The 17,042-nt window shown below is 43.3% G+C and overlaps 1 protein-coding gene across 2 annotated transcripts in view; it reads right to left on the bottom strand.

Annotated features, from left to right (window-relative positions):
• Positions 1 to 671: 671 nt before the first annotated feature.
• The window catches only part of KDM1A (lysine demethylase 1A), a 40,988-nt gene continuing 24,617 nt past the window's right edge, over positions 672 to 17,042 (bottom strand). The window contains exons 8-20 of one of the 2 annotated variants that reach the window (XM_070764880.1): positions 15,588 to 15,669; positions 15,245 to 15,339; positions 13,471 to 13,613; positions 13,045 to 13,135; positions 12,181 to 12,315; positions 11,824 to 11,897; positions 8,950 to 9,061; positions 8,052 to 8,184; positions 7,128 to 7,315; positions 6,781 to 6,895; positions 4,958 to 5,085; positions 3,444 to 3,590; positions 672 to 1,249 (exon numbers count right to left, since the gene is read on the bottom strand). In XM_070764880.1, the coding sequence (XP_070620981.1) occupies positions 1,064 to 1,249; positions 3,444 to 3,590; positions 4,958 to 5,085; positions 6,781 to 6,895; positions 7,128 to 7,315; positions 8,052 to 8,184; positions 8,950 to 9,061; positions 11,824 to 11,897; positions 12,181 to 12,315; positions 13,045 to 13,135; positions 13,471 to 13,613; positions 15,245 to 15,339; positions 15,588 to 15,669 (1,629 nt within the window). In that variant the 3' untranslated portion in view covers positions 672 to 1,063. Of the gene's footprint in view, positions 1,250 to 3,443; positions 3,591 to 4,957; positions 5,086 to 6,777; positions 6,896 to 7,127; positions 7,316 to 8,051; positions 8,185 to 8,949; positions 9,062 to 11,823; positions 11,898 to 12,180; positions 12,316 to 13,044; positions 13,136 to 13,470; positions 13,614 to 15,244; positions 15,340 to 15,587; positions 15,670 to 17,042 lie in introns of both variants that reach the window. The other variant, XM_070764879.1, reaches the window with a different exon arrangement.

Here is a 17,042-nt window from a genome sequence, read left to right as displayed (position 1 = left end):
TGCTCAGCAAATGACCAGCACTATCCAGGTCATGCTCCCCCTGACCCACAAGGAAGCACTAGAGTACTAGCATGCTGGCTGGGGAAAGGCTCCCCATTCGTTCACCTCCCCCAAACTCGCCTATGCACTGGACAGCAGGCAGTGGGAACCTGCCGGTTACACAGAGCAACGAGTCTGCATGCTATGTTTAAATACATTTTTTTTTGGTCCGCATGTTATCTTCTGACTAATGCTATCTGTTCTGCAGTACATAATCAATAAAATTATTTGTATGTTAATGCAACTGGTGAGGCAGAAAAGTCTTTTGGCTTCTTCCGTGGGAAAGAAAATCCAGTGTATTGGGATGTGTTAACAATGTAATGGATTACAAAGTGTACCAGTAAGCCTGCATCTCACCTCACTCTTCTGATTGTGTCATTGTCAAGAGTTTTTAAAAACTTTTTTAAACCAACAAAGGAGGCCCAATAGAAGAGACTATTTGTAGCTCAAGGTTGAACTGTGGTGCCCTTGGTACTCTCTGGGCTTGATTGTTTTCTTGCGAACATTTCATTACCCAACTAGGTAATATTATCAGTCCTCACTGGATAATGAAATGTTTGCAAGAAAACAACCAAACTCAGAGATTTTCAAACAAAAAAAGATATTCAAACAAAAAAAGAACACATTGGGAGTTGTTAAAAAAAATTAGAAAGATTTATTTTTTGCTTTCTAAGCCAAATCCATGTAAAACAAACTTACCTTAATTACTAACAGCTATTTTACAAGAACTCTAAACCATAGGAAGAAAGTTAACCAAAACCACAAATGTACCTAAAATGCTCCACAGAGAGAGCGAGAGAGATTGACTCAGTTTATTTTCTGAGTAGTATGAACACTACTCTGGTGAGCCTGAGTTGGGCTGGCATTCTCCAATGATGGAACCTCCGAAAGGCTTCTCCGTTGGGCCAGGTGTTTTCCAACGTCTGGATTAAGCCCTCCAACTGGTAGAACCCAATTCCACTTGCTTGCAACAGTCCATGCCAAGGATTCTGAGCCCCCTGCACTGTTTCTAGCATTGCCATCTTCACATAGGAGGTGTCTGTTGTGCTGTTGCCACAGGGGTCGTTTGGCGAGGGAGAGTGTACATCGCACCAAGAAACTGGTCTGCAATACGCCCGGCTTCTCTCAGGCCACTTAGCAGCGCTCCGTGAACTGTCGCTGGGTAGTTACGAATTGTATGTTCTCCGGCAAAGAAGAGACGAGGAATTGGCTGGGGGGGGGAAAAGAACAGTGGGCAATGACTTGAGGCCCTCTGAGAAAATAAAGATGGTCAGGCACTTTTGTTTTTAGTGACATCCCCGAAAATGGAAACTGGGTGGCAAAATAATTTGTAATTTTTGCAGAAGCAGCAATAAGAATTGCAACGTTGTGTCACACATTTATTTCACAGATGAAGAGGGCAAAGGAAAATAATATTCCTCTGATTCAAAACCAAAAATTTAAATTGAGCAAATGATATTGGTGAAACTCAAAATATGTGGTGATCAGAAACTTTTTCAAGCATGTTTGGAAGATGTGGGCTCCAAACCGGCTTCCAAACCTAGTAACAAACATCAACCTCCACATGATAACATACATTCAGCCTCCACCTTCCTTCTGGGATTTACCCAAAGCCCTACACCAAAACCTTAAATCAGTTTAGCCTAGTGTCTTTCACCTTTGGCAGCTTGAAGATGCATGGACTTCAATTCCCAGAATTCCCCAACCAACAAGCATGCTGGAAGTTGAACTTCACATATCTGAAAGTCACCAAGGCTGAAAAACTTTGGCCTAGCCATTTTATGTATTCGAGTGTTACAAATAATGAAAACTGATGCCAGTTAATAAAGTGTTAGTTGGAAAAGATGCCACCAAATACCTGGCTTTTCTGCCACCATAGACTAACAGAGCACCTACAGAGCCTCATATGAATACAATCTCTTTCTTTGTTCCCACATGGCATAATTCCTTGACCCCTTAATGCCTGAGTTCATTCAATTCCCCTCCCCTAGTTGCAATACATACATAAAATAACACAGCTATTTATCATGATGGCCTGATCTATACAGTATAAGGCGATTGGTTTTCCCCAGCACACAAATTGCCCAATTCACTATCTCCTAGTCCAGGGGTAGGCAAAGTTGGCTCTTTTATAACATGTGGACTTCAACTCCCAGAATTCCTGAGCCAATAATGCCTAGCTCAGGAATTCTGGGAGTTGAAGTCCACAAGTCATAGAAGAGCCAATTTTGCCTGCCCCTCTTCTAGTCAAGTGTGTTGTGAGAATCTGGATGATGTAGTTGCAGAGCAAGGTCCGGGTAACTTCTATGGACAATGTGACCCTAGGTTTGACTGCATCTAATTTATTTATTTAGTATTTATTTATTTATTTGGTTGGTTGGTTGGTTGGTTTTTATGCCGCACTTCTCCTTAGGCTCAGGGCGGCTTACAACATGTTAGCAATAGCACTTTTTTTAACAGAGCCAGCCTATTGCCCCCACAATCCGGGTCCTCATTTTACCCACCTCGGAAGGATGGACGGCTGAGTCAACCTTGAGCCGGTGATGAGATTTGAACCGCTGACCTACAAATCTACAGTCAGCTTCAGTGGCCTGCAATACAGCACTCTACCTGCTGCGCCACCCTGGCTCTGTTTAATATGAACTCAAAAGTTGTTGTGGTTGGAAGAGGGGGAGGTTGATCCAAGAACTTAGAAAACAGTACAAGTAGTTCTCGACTTACAACCCTTCATTTAGTGACCATTCGAAGTTACAAAAGCGCTCCAGATAAAGTGACCTATCTGTTTTTCACATGGCGGTTGCAGCATTCCCACAGTCATGGGATCATATCTGTCCCCTTGGCAACTGGTATGTATTTATGACAATTACCCTGTCTTGGTGTGCAACATTTCTGATCGTCCCAGTTGGTTTCCGACATGCAAAGTCAATGGAGGAAACTAGATTTGCTTAATGACCACATAATTCACTAACAATTGCAGTGACTCACTTAACTATGTCATAAAACAGGGAAGATTCAATTACGTGGACAATAAATTTGATAAATCAAATGAACAACTGCCTGGTTTAGCACTGGAAATTTGGGGTTCACTTGTGGTCCTAAGACGAGGACTCTGTGGACTCTTGAAGAGAAACTGAGGTAAAAGCATAAAGGCAATTTCACCTCCAGTCATGGCAACTATCAGACACATAACATGTTGCTGGCTTCCTTGTGCTAGTCACATCCTAGCAACATATGGTTACACGTGTCTGTACTTCGAAAGGCTGTTTTAGACCAGGGGTCTCCAACCTTGGCAACTTTAAGACTTGTGGACTTCAACTCCCAGAGTTCCTGGCTGAGGAACTCTGGGAGTTGAAGTCCACAAATCTTAAAGTTGCCAAGGTTGGAGACCCCTGTTTTAGACTCACCTGGGGAGCTCCTGGAATGGCTGGTCCAGGAGTAATTGGCTGAGCCATCAAATCATAATCATTTCCCGAAGAACCAGCTGCTACATAGGAATAAGAACCTCGGGCCCACGGATCAGCCCGCCATCGAGATACCACCGTCTCTTTGGGCTGAGAAAGAAGCAGAAGAGAAATTCAGCAGGAACACTGCCAAAGTAAGGTTTTTATGAAGTCCTGGGGATAAGTGTTGGGTGAGAACCTATGACTAGGAAAATCAAGTTTATGGCAAAATTTAAATGTCTTGCAAGCAGCAAAAACCTGAAAAGTTCTGAGGTCCCTACAACAAACGGTTTAAGATTCTTTAACATCCAAGAGAGGACCAGCAACAGGTAAGATGGCTGTCAACTCACATCCTTCGTTAAAAAATGCAAAATGGAAAGGAGATATTTGCCAAGCCATAATCATGGGCTGTTAAGATTTTTTACTTCCTCTTGTACTAAGACCTCAAAACTGATCAGATTAACAACACAGCAATTGGCATTAAACCATTTAAAACATGGACTATTCCACAACCATAACTCTTTTTTAGATCCATAAAAGATGAAGCCAAGAAGGGAATTCCCAGCCCTGGAGCTTTGCACGACAGCAGAAGGTGGCGAAATCAAAAGATCTTTTTTTAATCAGTCTGTCTTAAATTTTGAATCTCAGAAGATTAAGGCTACCCAAAGTTGGCGGCGTTGATGAAGAGAGCCCCTTTCCTAAATACAGCAGGTTTAGTAACAGCCCCTTTCTAGTTTGTTCGATGTGCTTCACAAAGGATATGAGCCACAGTGGCGCAGAGTGCACCACTGCTGCCGACTGCAATTTGGCATTTCAAATCTCCCCAGGCTCAAGGTTGACTCAGTCTTCCATCCTTCCCAGGTGGGTAAAATGAGGATTGGGAAAATATGCTGACTCTATAAACTGCTTAGGGCTGTAAAGCACTGTAAAGTGGTATATAAGTTCTATTGCTATATGCCTTGAAAGAAGAATATATCCGGGACCGCCTTCTGCCGCACGAATCCCAGCGACCGGTTAGGTCCCACAGAGTTGGCCTTCTCCAGGTCCCATCGACTAAACAATGTCATTTGGCGGGACCCAGGGGAAGAGCCTTCTCTGTGGCGGCCCCGGCCCTCTGGAACCAACTCCCCCTAGAGATCAGAATTGCCCCCACCCTCCTTGCCTTTCGTAAACTTCTCAAAACCCATCTCTGCTGTCAGGCATGGGGGAATTGAAATATCTTCCCCAGGCCAATATAATTTATGTATGGTGTGTTGTGTGCGTGTTTTTTAAATTATGGGTTTTTAACTTCGTATTATTAGATTTGTATTGTACATTGTTTCTATCACTGCTGTGAGCCGCCCCGAGGCTACGGAGAGGGGCGGCATACAAATTTAATAAACAAACAAACAAACAAATAAAGCAAGCTGCAGGATGGACAGACATGGTACAGGGGAATGCATCGCACAGACCCTCCAGCATTATAAAGGGTGTGATACCTGTGGGACCGCACTGCTGCCAAAAATACCCTTGAGGATAGCAAGGCAGCGTCCAACGATGACATCATCACTGATGTTCTCCATAATTCCTGCTGCTTCTCCTGCCACCAAAGCCAGAAGGATCGGAGCTGTTTAGGGAAAGAAGTTCATGGGGCATTAACAGAGAGGGAAAAGCAAAAATCATATTAGACGAAAATTACCAAATTCTTGTCTTGCTATGATTAAAGAACTCAACTTATATGACGTTTGGAGGAAATTATACCCAAAAGGCAACAATTCACTTATTACACTTATTAAAGCCCTACATGGCATCGGACCAGAATATCTCCAGGACCACCTTCTGATGCACGAATCCCAGCGACCAGTTAGGTCCCACAGAGTGGGCCTTCTCCGGGTCCCGTCGACTAAGCAATGTCATCTGGCGGGACCCCAGGGGAAGAGCCTTCTCTGGTGGCTCCGACCCTCTGGAACCAGCTCCCCCCAGAGATTAGGATTGCCCCCACCCTACTTGCCTTTCGGAAACTCCTTAAAACCCACCTTTGCCGTCAGGCATGGCGGTATTGAAACATCTCCCCCTTGCCCATGTAGTTTCTGTGTATGATTCGATTGTGTGCTTGTTTTTTATATATTGGGGTGTCTTTTGGATTTTTTAACCTAAAACTGTAATTTAGACTGCTAAATATTAGATTTGTTACTATGTATTGTTTTTCACCATTGTTGTGAGCCGCCCCGAGTCTACGGAGAGGGGCAGCATATAAATCCAATAAATCTAATCTAATCTAATCTACTCACACCCAGATAGATCATGGTCCTGCATAGATATGGCATGGTCTAACCCAGCTCTCCTCTTACAGACAACCAAGATTGAGATACAAAATAATAGGTGGACAACCACTCAATTCTAATGAATATTAAGAATCCCCCCCAAAGTAGAAATAGGTGGACATTAAATCAAAGTATCTTACAGGAGAAGGAATACTTAGTTAAACTAGAAAAAGAATTAATTTTTTTCTTTAAAGAGAATTTCAATGAGGACACATCCATATACAATGTTTGGGACACAATGAAAGCATATGTTAGAGGTATCTCAATTGCCTATCAAATACAGAAAGGTAAAATGTATAGAGAAAAAATGAAAAATGTTCAAAAAGAACTCCAAGACATAGAAATTCTTTGTCAGGAAAACCCAACAGACGAAAACTTCAAGGAGTCTAGAGACTTAATAAATCATAAAATTAACTTAATAAATCAGGAAGAAATAGCCCTTAACGTAAAAGCAATGAAACAAAATTATTTTAAACACGCCAACAAAACTGGGAGTTAAGGTCTTATGGTGATGCTGAGTAGGCCAATGACTTGCAAGCAGCAAAACTTAGATCTATTTTGTTCAACCAAGTCTGTCCAAAAAAGAAAGAAGTTTAAGAAAGCTCTCATACTATATTGAAATTGCATGCTGAAACATTGGCTGACACTGAGATTCCCAGTTATGGAGAGTCAGGGAGCCAGCAAGTTATTTGGGGATCAAGGAACCACTTTTCACTTAATATAGTTGTGTTTCTTTCCTTTGAAGCCCAGGCAACCTGAGGACCTCCTGTGCATGTCCTAAATTTACAGCTACTTCAGACTTTTCCAGGTTTGCAGGCTCCATAGTTCTTAAAATGAAGCTCAATAACTTTGTACTCAATCTTTAAACAGGTATCAGTGTTTAATAATTTGTGTACTTTGAGCACCTAGTTTACAATCCCAGTATAGGACCTTATCTATTAAGGGATTCCAGTTTGCTCCTTGGAACATGTGTGCGTTACACGCCTTCACACAACTACCTTTGTAAAGGTTCCAAAACAGGAAAAGCTCTCCTCTGCTCGCCGTTGTGCTGCCAACATGGCCAAACAAATTCACACTCGGATCCCAAAATACGCGATCAAAACACAGAACAACCTATTAAGCAAAGGAGGAAACATTAATGCTAATTCAAGTATTCCTACTTTAGGAATTTAAGTGGTTTTACAGATGACAACTTCAAAAAAAGTTTTTTTATCTTGCAGAAAATACTTCAGGTACTGATGAAGGCATTTTGCCTTTTTTTCACGGACCACATGCACAGTCACACTGACCGTCCACAAGTTGACCAGCTATGCTAAGTAAACAGTCTTTGTGCTTTTCATGTTACCTTGTTAAGGTTTCCAAATCCCATTCTCTGTACCGCTGATGTCTTCCACTCCGGAAGTGGAGGAACAAACTGGACGGCTGGAGGCTGCTGCTTCAGCACTCCCAAGGGAAGGGTACACAACACTGCATCACACTTATAAATAAAAGTCTGACTAGTAGAACGAGTATTGACAGCTATCACTTCACATCCTAGTGAAAGAATGGAGAGAAAAGAGATGGAGGGAGGAAATGATGGAGGGAGAATAAATGCCTGAATTAAGGGCCTACTGTAAGTAACTATCTCTTTTCATTGCTTCTAAAAAACAAATGGATTTGAAATCTACCAGTTCTTAATGCCATGATTCCCATCTAGAGTTCTTTTAGTTGATAATTTTTTGATGTGAATTGGGCAATACAACACTGGCACTGCAGAGATTTAAACCTGATTTGTTTCAGCCAAAAATGCCTGGAACCAGATTATCCTTGTCTAAAACCACTTCAGAAGTTTTATTATTTTCTACTAATTCTACCTCTCTTATTTTCTACTAAGCTTTCCATACTGCCAAACAAGTGCACCATATTTTACCTGCACATCTTGACTTCCTGTGCAAATGAGTTGGCCTATTTCAGACTTCTTACTTTTTGCTTATACATATTGGTTCACCAGAAATACGAATACTTTGATGCTATCAAAATATTAACTTTGCATCCACACTTGATTCCATTATACAACCGCTCCCTTTATTGCATTTCTTTATTTCGGGAGATCCATCCAAAAACAGGTTTGTATATCAGTTTTGCACTCATAGAAAATACAACCTCCAAGCACTAATAAATGATGGGTAAACATGTCTTCAAATCCAGCCAGGGCTCTTGGCTGAAGACAATACAAAAGAGGCATTTGAGTCAACAGGATAGTCAGAGAGAACTCTTAGGTTTTGCTTACCTGAGGCGGTATAGCGAACCTGCCGAACGGCTGTATTCAGTTTGATATCTAATCCTTCTGCCAGAGCCACAGGCACACAAGAATATCCATTCCTCACAGTCAGGTGACTGCCTGTGAATTCAAAATCATCATCCTGAAATTGGGGGGGGGGGGGGGGGGAGGAGAAGAAGATTTAGAAAACCCATCAGTACAAAGCATTTGTAAAAAGTCAGTAATTTCTCCCTCACACTGTTCCATGTTCTCCAGGGGTAAAGGAAGTGAGTAATTTCCATGGGTGACAAAAGGCAGCCAATGGGAAAAGACATCCATTTATCTGTTGTTACACAAAGTCGAGGTCAAACTTTCTCCAAACATGAACCTCTTAATATTCAGAAATTGTGGGGGCTACCCAATTAAATCCCTCCTCCCCTAGCTTTCCATCAGTAAGAGCATAGCCGTTCCTGTTTGGGCAAACAAGAATGTGATTCTACTTGTCTACTCTTCCCCTCCATGTACTTTTTAAATTTTGTACTACTCTGCGAAAATTCAGAAGTTATTTATCAAGTAAATTATAGTATTTATCACTTTTTTCCCCTGAATAATCCTGGTGCCCCTAATTTGAATTTACTGATGGAGAATAGTTCTGTTAGGCAATGACAATCGCTTTTCAGGCCAGTTACATCTAATGTTTAAAAGTCATCATAGTATTTATTTTCCTACTTTTCCTTTTGGATTGCTTGTGCAAGATCAGTTTAACTTAGTGCAGCACATGCAGACTCGTGGCTGAGTTTTCTGAATTTTAGCTTTAGTCTTGTTACTTGCCATATCATTTGTACACTTTAGTGCAGAAGAATGCTTCGATTCCCCTGATATTTAGCCCCATTGAAATTTTAGTATGGGGAGTGGGGAGAATAGTTACCTGGTCCCAATGCTTCAATGACAAAGTGGAAAGTGGTGTGGCATTTGCAAATTCAAGATTTGCAAAATGCCAATCGAGAATCTGCCTGTCCCTTGATGATAAATACACATCGCTGCACATTTTTGAGAGGAAACAAAACAAAACAAAAAACAAAACAGAATACTGAGTATAAGCTGTCATCATTTTTCTTCCTTAAATATTTAAGTGTTACTTAAATTTCCTGCACTTAAAGCTAGTCTAAAAATATTCTTAATTATTTTGCAAGGTAATAGATTAATCTAGACCAGCGTTTCCCAACCGGTGTGCACAGTGGTGTGCCGCGAGACACTGTCAGGTGTGCCGCGGCGAGAGGCGGCGGAGGAGAGTGGGCGGATCGGGCGGTCAATGGGGCAGGGCGGAGAAGCCAGGGGCGCGTTTGGCCGGAGGCACCGTGGGGAGGCAGGAGCAGCCGCGGCTCCCTTTACTCCTACTGCCGCACCACCCTGCCCCTGCTCCCCACGGTGCCTCCGGCCAAACGCGCCCCTGGCTTCTCCGTCCTGCCCCATTGCCTGCCCGATCCGCCCACTCTTCTCCGCCACCGCTTCCTGCCTTGGGGCGAGGAATCCGAGAGTCCGGGACTGTGTGGCTTTGCGCCATGAAGAGAAAACGGCCGACTTTTCCCTGCTGCCGTTTTCTCTTCATGGCGCAAAGCCAGGGCCGCCGATAGACGGGTACTACAGGGAGCGCGCTACCGGGCCCCGGGCAAATTGGGGCCCGCAGTCAGCGGCTCCTTGCACTGAGCTCCCGCTCGCAGCTGTTCCCTGGCTCCTGCTCGATGCCACGGTTTTCGGCGCTGTCCTGCTGGGCCCCAAAGACGGAAGGCAGGAAGGAGGAGAGCTCCATTCTTCTCGCCTTTTTCCCGCCTTCCTTCTTTGGGGCACAGCAGGACAGCGCCGAAAACCGCAGCATCGAGCAGAAGCCGGGGGACAGCTGCGAGCGGGAGCCCCAGGAGGGAAGTACCGGCAGCGCCCCGCCCAGCTGAAGCTTCACTGGCGTCGGCGGCAAATGTCCTTTGTGGCCCGGTGGGGGGGGGGGCTGCAGCGGCCGCAGGCAGTCGCAGGGAGATGGCTGCGGCGAGAGGGAGCTCCAGGCGGCGGCGAGAGGGAGCGCTCTCTCGCTCTCTCAGCTGACTGCAAGCGGGAGCCCTGACGTGGCGGTCAATTGAGAGAGAGAGAGAAAGAAAGAAAGAGAGACATATAAGAGAGGCAGAGAGAGAGAGAAAGAGAGACATAGCAAGAAAGAGAGACAGCAAGAGAGGCAGAGAAAGAGAGAGAGAAAGAGAGACATAGCAAGAGAGGCAGAGAGAGAGAAAAAGAGAGACATAGCAAGAGAGGCAGAGAGAGAGAAAAAGAAAGAGAGACATAGCAAGAGAAAAAGAGAGACTTAGCAAGAGAGGCAGAGAGAGAAAGAGAAAGAAAGAGAGACATAGCAAGAGAGACAGAGAGAGAAAGAGAGACATAGCAAGAGAGAGAGAAAGAGGGACATAGCAAGAGAGGCAGAGAAAGAGAGACAGCAAGAGAGGCAGAGAAAGAGAGACATAGCAAGAGAGGCAGAGAGAGAGAAAAAGAAAGAGAGACATAGCAAGAGAGGCAGAGAGAGAGAGAAAGAGAAAGAAAGAGAGACATATAAGAGAGGCAGAGAGAGAGAGAAAGAGCAAGAAAGAGAGACAGCAAGAGAGGCAGAGAAAGAGAAAGAGACATAGCAAGAGAGGCAGAGAGAGAGAAAAAGAAAGAGAGACATAGCAAGAGAAAAAGAGAGACTTAGCAAGAGAGGCAGAGAGAGAGAGAAAGAGAAAGAAAGAGAGACATATAAGAGAGGCAGAGAGAGAGAGAAAGAGAGACATAGCAGGAGAGGCAGAGAGACAGAGCAAGAAAGAGAGACAGCAAGAGAGGCAGAGAAAGAAAGAGAGAAAGAGAGACATAGCAAGAGAGGCAGAGAGAGAGAAAAAGAAAGAGAGACATAGCAAGAGAAAGAGACTTAGCAAGAGAGGCAGAGAGAGAGAGAAAGAGAAGGAAAGAGAGATAGCAAGAGAGGCAAAGAGAAAGAAAGAGACATATAGCAAGACAGTGAAAGAGAGAGAAAAAAGCAAGAAAGAGATAGCAAGAGAGACAGAGAGAGAGAGCAAGGGAGAGAGAAAGACAGAGGAAGGGAAGGAGGGAGAGAGAAAGAGAGCAAAAAAGAGAGGAAGAAAGAAAGACGGATGGAGAGAGAGAAAGAAGGGAAGGAAGGAAAAGAGAGAAAGAGGGAGAAATAGAGCGAAAGGGAGGAAGAGAGAGGGTTTTTTTGTCCAAACTTTTCTTTAGCCCCCCCCCCCCCCTTTCAATGTTCCCCAGGATTTTGAAAATATGAATAATGTGCCGCGGCTCAAAAAAGGTTGGGAAACACTGATCTACACTGTAAATAAGAGGATTGGCCAAAAAATGGTTATGTAATTGAATGAATGAGGCAACTGCTAAAGAAGGGCCACCTATATTATAAACTTCTTATCCATTATGAATTAATATGAATAATACTGGCAAGAAATCTGAGCACTGGATTGGTTCTTCATTGCTATTCCCTAGCAGGCTGACCATGTAGGAAAGAATTTTACAGAACAAGGGAGTTTTCACATGAGATAAAAATTAATTTTTAAAATCTAATTCATTGCATTTGAATTGAAGTGCAAACTTCCTCTTCAAAGGAATCTGCAACTCTTCTGATTGCATTTATCGGCATTTAAATTGTAGCACAATTTATGATTGTACTTGTAGATTAATGTAGTCTTCCTTTGCAATTAGTTCATCGATCTATTTGACCACTGACATAAAACATCCAGTCTCTTTCCTAAGATTTTACCTTGGAGGATTTGCTTCTAGTTCTTGGAGCTTCTCTTCCAGTTTTACTTGTGTTTCAGCTAGCTCCTCATACTCCTAGTGACAAAATAAGGTAAGGACACAAATATGTAGACTACTTAAAGGCAATACTTGTAGAAATTGCTTATTAAATGTACAGAATAGCTTAAATTAAATTAGACATTATTATCATCATTATCATTATTTATTAGACTTGTATGCTGCCCCTTTCCGGAGACCTGGGGTGGCTCACAACATACAATACAAAACAATATATGTACAAAACTAATAATTAAAAGTATGACTAAAATCCCATTATCTTAAAAAACAATCATAGCTAATTAGACCTACTACTTCATACCTTACAAAGAGCAGTAAGATCTCTGTGTTTGCTCTTCACAAGGAATTCTGCAGTAATATCTCGAGGTGGCTTCACTTCTGAAGCTTCTTTGTATTGTTGATGAAGCTCTTTTATTTTCTCTTTCAAGTTTACCATCTGTAACAGGGAAGAAAATTATTGGTCAATTGAGAGAAGCACAGCATTTCCTGACCTCTGCGGAATTTTAAAGAAAGGGACAGCACTTCTTAAATTTAAATGTTAAGATTTTTTTAACTGAAGCCAAATACTAATAAAATCTGAACGTGCAGAATCATTTACTTACTGAAGCCCATTTTTAATGCACTGGTTACTCTGCATTCAGAAATATTAGTACTGTGAATACTTCAAAGATGAATTTGAAGAAAGTACCACATTTTTCACACTGTAAGACACACTTTTGGGTCTCCCAAAAGGGGGTGGAAACATCTGTGCATCTTCACCCACCGTTTTTTGGCCTCTGCACAACTCGCTTTCAGATCTTTATTCGGCCTTTCCAGGTCTATTTTGGGGGCTTTTGGGGGCCTGTTTTCGAGGCTTTTTTCAGAAAAAAAAAGGGTCAAAAAAGCCCCCCAAAAAGACAAAAAAAGGCCTGAAAACAGGACGTGCGGAGGCAAAAAACTTTTTTGTTGTTTGTTTTCCTCTTCTAAATTTAGATGTGTTTTATAGTCTGAAAAATGCGGTACTTTGGATTTTGCATAAGTATAGGCACATCTGGCAATTTTTTAAAGGTAACCAAACTTTTTGGGAGTTCGGTGACAAAAGTTATGGCTTCTTTATAATTGGATTAAGGCAACTCCTTAAGAGCAAGTCAATGTTTTTCAATCATGCATCAAAAACAATGCTAACCTTGTTAAGGAGATCTTTAAGCTCTTCCTGAGTTTTCACAATCTTCTTCCAATGTTCTATCTGTTCATCCTTGACATGCTTCTCCTGTAATCTATGGAAAGGAAAGAAAGCAACTATTACAGACCTTTAGCAAAGATGCTGCTATAGTTCAGTGAGGAAAACTATACAGAAACATCTTCCCACACCAATTCTCTCTAGAGCGTGCAAGATGTTTGCTGTTCAACCTTTTCAAGGTAGGAAAAAGAAGTGCAATAAAATGAAACAGAGAAAGCCAATGAACTATGGAAGCATAAAAAGGAAGAATTTGAAGCTGTTATCAGCACTGTGGCCATAATGTGCTGTGTGCAAGGCAGTAATGCACAATGCCACCACAACAAAGATACACTTGGATGGAGACTTAACACTTAGACACTTAACTTTACTTACTGTATGACAACTTCCAAGGCCTGGCCAAGAGAAACAGGCTTGTTGTTGAGGACATTGAAGTCCAGCTGGTGACTGAGGTATGAGGTAGCTTCTAGCAAACGGTTGAACTCTTGCTCTACCATTTCATCTTTTTCCTTTGGAACCTGCAGGTCAGCAAGGGGAAGTAAACAGGTGCAGATAGTTCAGAATGTAAAAATTCAATGAAGCCCTTAGCCTAAAAGTGCAAATTTATTTATTTATTTATTAGATTTTTATGCCGCCCCTCTCCGTAGACTCGGGGCAGCTCACAACACAATAAAACAATTTATAACAAATCTAATAATTTAAAAAACATTTAAAAAACCCCATTATTAAGCAGACATACATACAAACATACCATACATAAATTGTATAGGCCTGGGGGAGATATCTCAGTTCCCCCATGCCTGGCGACAAAGGTGGGTTTTAAGGAGTTTACGAATGGCAAGGAGGGTGGGGGCAGTTCTAATCTCCGGGGGGAGCTGGTTCCAGAGGGTCGGGGCCGCCACAGAGAAGGCTCTTCCCCTGGGACCTGCCAGACGACATTGTTTAGTCGACGGGAACCGGAGAAGGCCAACTCTGTGGGACCTAATCGGTAACTGGGATTCGTGCGGCAGAAATTCCACATAATGAGCATTTTAAACCCTGCTAGAAACCTATTCTGAGTACTCATTCAGGAGAGAATGACTTGCGTAAGATTTAAATTTGTTTTATGACTAAATAATCACTGAGGTTCAGAAAGTTACTATGGCCTAACCATTTCCAACATTAGACTTAATGGATCAGCTCCTAAAATGCATGTGATGTGAAAATAACATTTGATTCCAACTTAAAATATTAGGGAAAATATTTGCTCTTTGCATGCAACATGGAAATTTAGGGAGGAGACCAGCTTGGCAAAGACTTTTGCACCCAGTCAAAAAGATCACAGTATTTTCAACTAAACCATTTCCTAAATTCTGCTTTCCAAGAATACAGTGATCCCTCGATTTTCGCGGCTTCAAACTTCGCGAAACGCTATACCACGGTTTTTCAAAAAATATTAATTAAAAAATACTCCACGTTTTTTTTGCTATACCACGGTTTTTCCCACCCGATGACGTCATACGTCATCACCAAGAGTCACTTCTCTGTCTCTTTCTCTTTCTTTCCTGTCATTCTCTGCTTCAATCATTTTCTCATTTCTCTTTCCCCCCCTTTTTTCTATCATTTCTCTCTCTCTTCCTTCCACTCTTCTCTCTCTTTCTTCCTCTCTCTCACTCTCTTCCTTCCTTTCTCATGTTTCTTTCCTTCTCTCTCTCTTTCTCTATGTTGCTTCTTCCTCTCTCACACTCTCTTCCTCCCTCTCTCATCTCTTTCTTTCCTTCTCTCTCTTTCTCTATCTCTCCCCCTCTTGCTCTTGAGCGGCCGGACGAACGGCGGGTGGCTGGGCGAACGGCGGGTGGCCGGGCGAACGGCGGGCGAACGGCGGGCGAGCGAACGGGTGAGCGAACGGGCGAATGAACGGACGAGCGGCCGGGCGAGTGGGTGCTGGGGGGGCGGGGGCAGCCAACATTCAAAGCAATCTTTGTCGGCTTCCGCACTTTTGTCGCTCCCCGCCTCCCCCATCTGTGCATGCGCGGCCATGGAAAAAGGGCACGCATGCGCAGATGGTGTTTTTACTTCCGCACCACTATACCGCGGAAAATCGATTATCGCGGGAGGTCTTGGAACGTAACCCCCGCGATTATCGAGGGATCACTGTAACTAGACTTACCGCTTGTCCATTGGCTTCATAAAGTGGACATTTTTGTTTTATTTTGGCCAATTCCATGTTTACTTGCTTGCTTACCACAGCCATTGGATTTCCACCTGCAAAGATTTTATACAGAGAAAAAAACATAAATTTAACAAAACAAGGGCTCCTAATCTGGAAGTACCTAGATCTATGAGGAAAACACAATAAAAATTAGAAGGAAAGAACAAGGAAAGAGGAAGCTAGAAAGAGTCAACTTCTAATTCTGTGTGAAAAAAGCAATACCAAAACTTAGAGATTGTATTTTGCATAAGCATGTGTCTATGGAAATTGAACTCGGACACATTTTCAATGTAAGACTCACCAAGTCCTGTTACTACCATGGCTCCTAAATCCGCAACGTAGTTTCCTTTGCGGAAAGTAGCAACCCTGCCACCCACACGATCCTTTAAAAAAAAAAGAGCAAAAAGTTTAAGACTGACAACCTCAGGGTACTCACTATAAACATATCATCAAGCCCTCTGAAATACTACAAAATGTATGGAAGGAGACAACCTACCCTGTTTCCCCGATAGTAAGACACCCCCGATTGTAAGACGTATCGGGGGTTTCAGGGGGGTCGGCTAATATAAGCCGTACCCTGAAAGTAAGACATATGTCTTACTTTCGGGGAAACACGGGGGTATTGCCGCCTCCCTCTCATCTAGCTGCGTGCCGCCTCCTGCCCACGCCTGCGCCGCCCCCCTCTCCATACGTTGCCGCGTCTGCCACCTCCCTCTGATCTTAATGAGCGCCGCCTCCTGCCCACTTCCGCGCCGCCCCCCCTCCATACGTCACCGCGTCTAAATGTTAATTTTATGGTTAAAACAAAAAATTCGACAATTTTTTTCCAATATAAGACATACCCCGAAAGTAAGACATAGTGGGGCTTTGGGGGATAAAAAGAAAGTAAGACACTGTCTTACTTTCGGGGAAACACGGTAATACAGTGGTACCTCTACTTAAGAACTTAATTCGTTCCGTGACCAGGTTCTTAAGTAGAAAAGTTTGTAAGTAGAAGCAATTTTTCCCATAGGAATCAATGTAAAAGCAAATAATGCGTGCAAACCCATTAAGAAAGAAATAAAAGCTCGGAATTTGGGTGGGAGCAGGAGGAGGAAGAAGAGGAGGAGGACAGTCACTGCCGAAGGAAAAAGGTGAAATCCTAAAAAAATCCTAAATTGCTTCCCATACACTGTGCCAGAGAGAGAAAGCCAGGCGGGCGAGAGGGGGGAACCTCCTGCTCCTTTGACCGAAAGGCGGCTTCTGCTGCTGCTGCTACCTTCGTCCTCTTCCTTCCCTTGCTGAAGGTTTCCCCTCTCCTCTCGCACGCTTGCTTTGTAGCCGGTGCCTTTCCTTCGCTGTGGTGACTCCTTGGTTTGGCTGAAGCTGAATTGATCCGGCCGGGGTGAAGTGCCCCCTTTTGCCTTTCTGCGCCCAAACGCCCCGGGAGGCAACCTCGCGCTGGGTGTATGGGAGGCAGCGCAAGGGAGTCACCACAGCGAAGTGGTTTATTCCCTCTCCAAGCGCCCAGAGAAAGGAAAATGCTTTATTTGCTCTGGACTGCCAAAGCCTCCTTAAGCGCCACCGAAAGGCTCCTCTGGCAGCCCAGAAAAGCCTGAGATGGCTGGGATTAAAGGGGGAATAGCAGGAAACTGGCCGGGCCTTTGTGCTGCTCTAAAATTCCTGGGAAATTTTTCCGGGCTCAGGTTCTTAAGTAAAAAATGGTTCTTAAGAAGAGGCAAAAAAATCTTGAACACCTGGTTCTTATCTAGAAAAG

This window comes from Erythrolamprus reginae, chromosome 11 (genome assembly GCF_031021105.1).
Source record: "Erythrolamprus reginae isolate rEryReg1 chromosome 11, rEryReg1.hap1, whole genome shotgun sequence".
In the NCBI taxonomy this organism is placed as follows: Eukaryota; Metazoa; Chordata; class Lepidosauria; order Squamata; family Dipsadidae; genus Erythrolamprus; species Erythrolamprus reginae.
The sequence above is the reverse complement of the archived record's forward strand: the minus strand, read 5'-3'. Positions and strand labels throughout refer to the sequence as shown.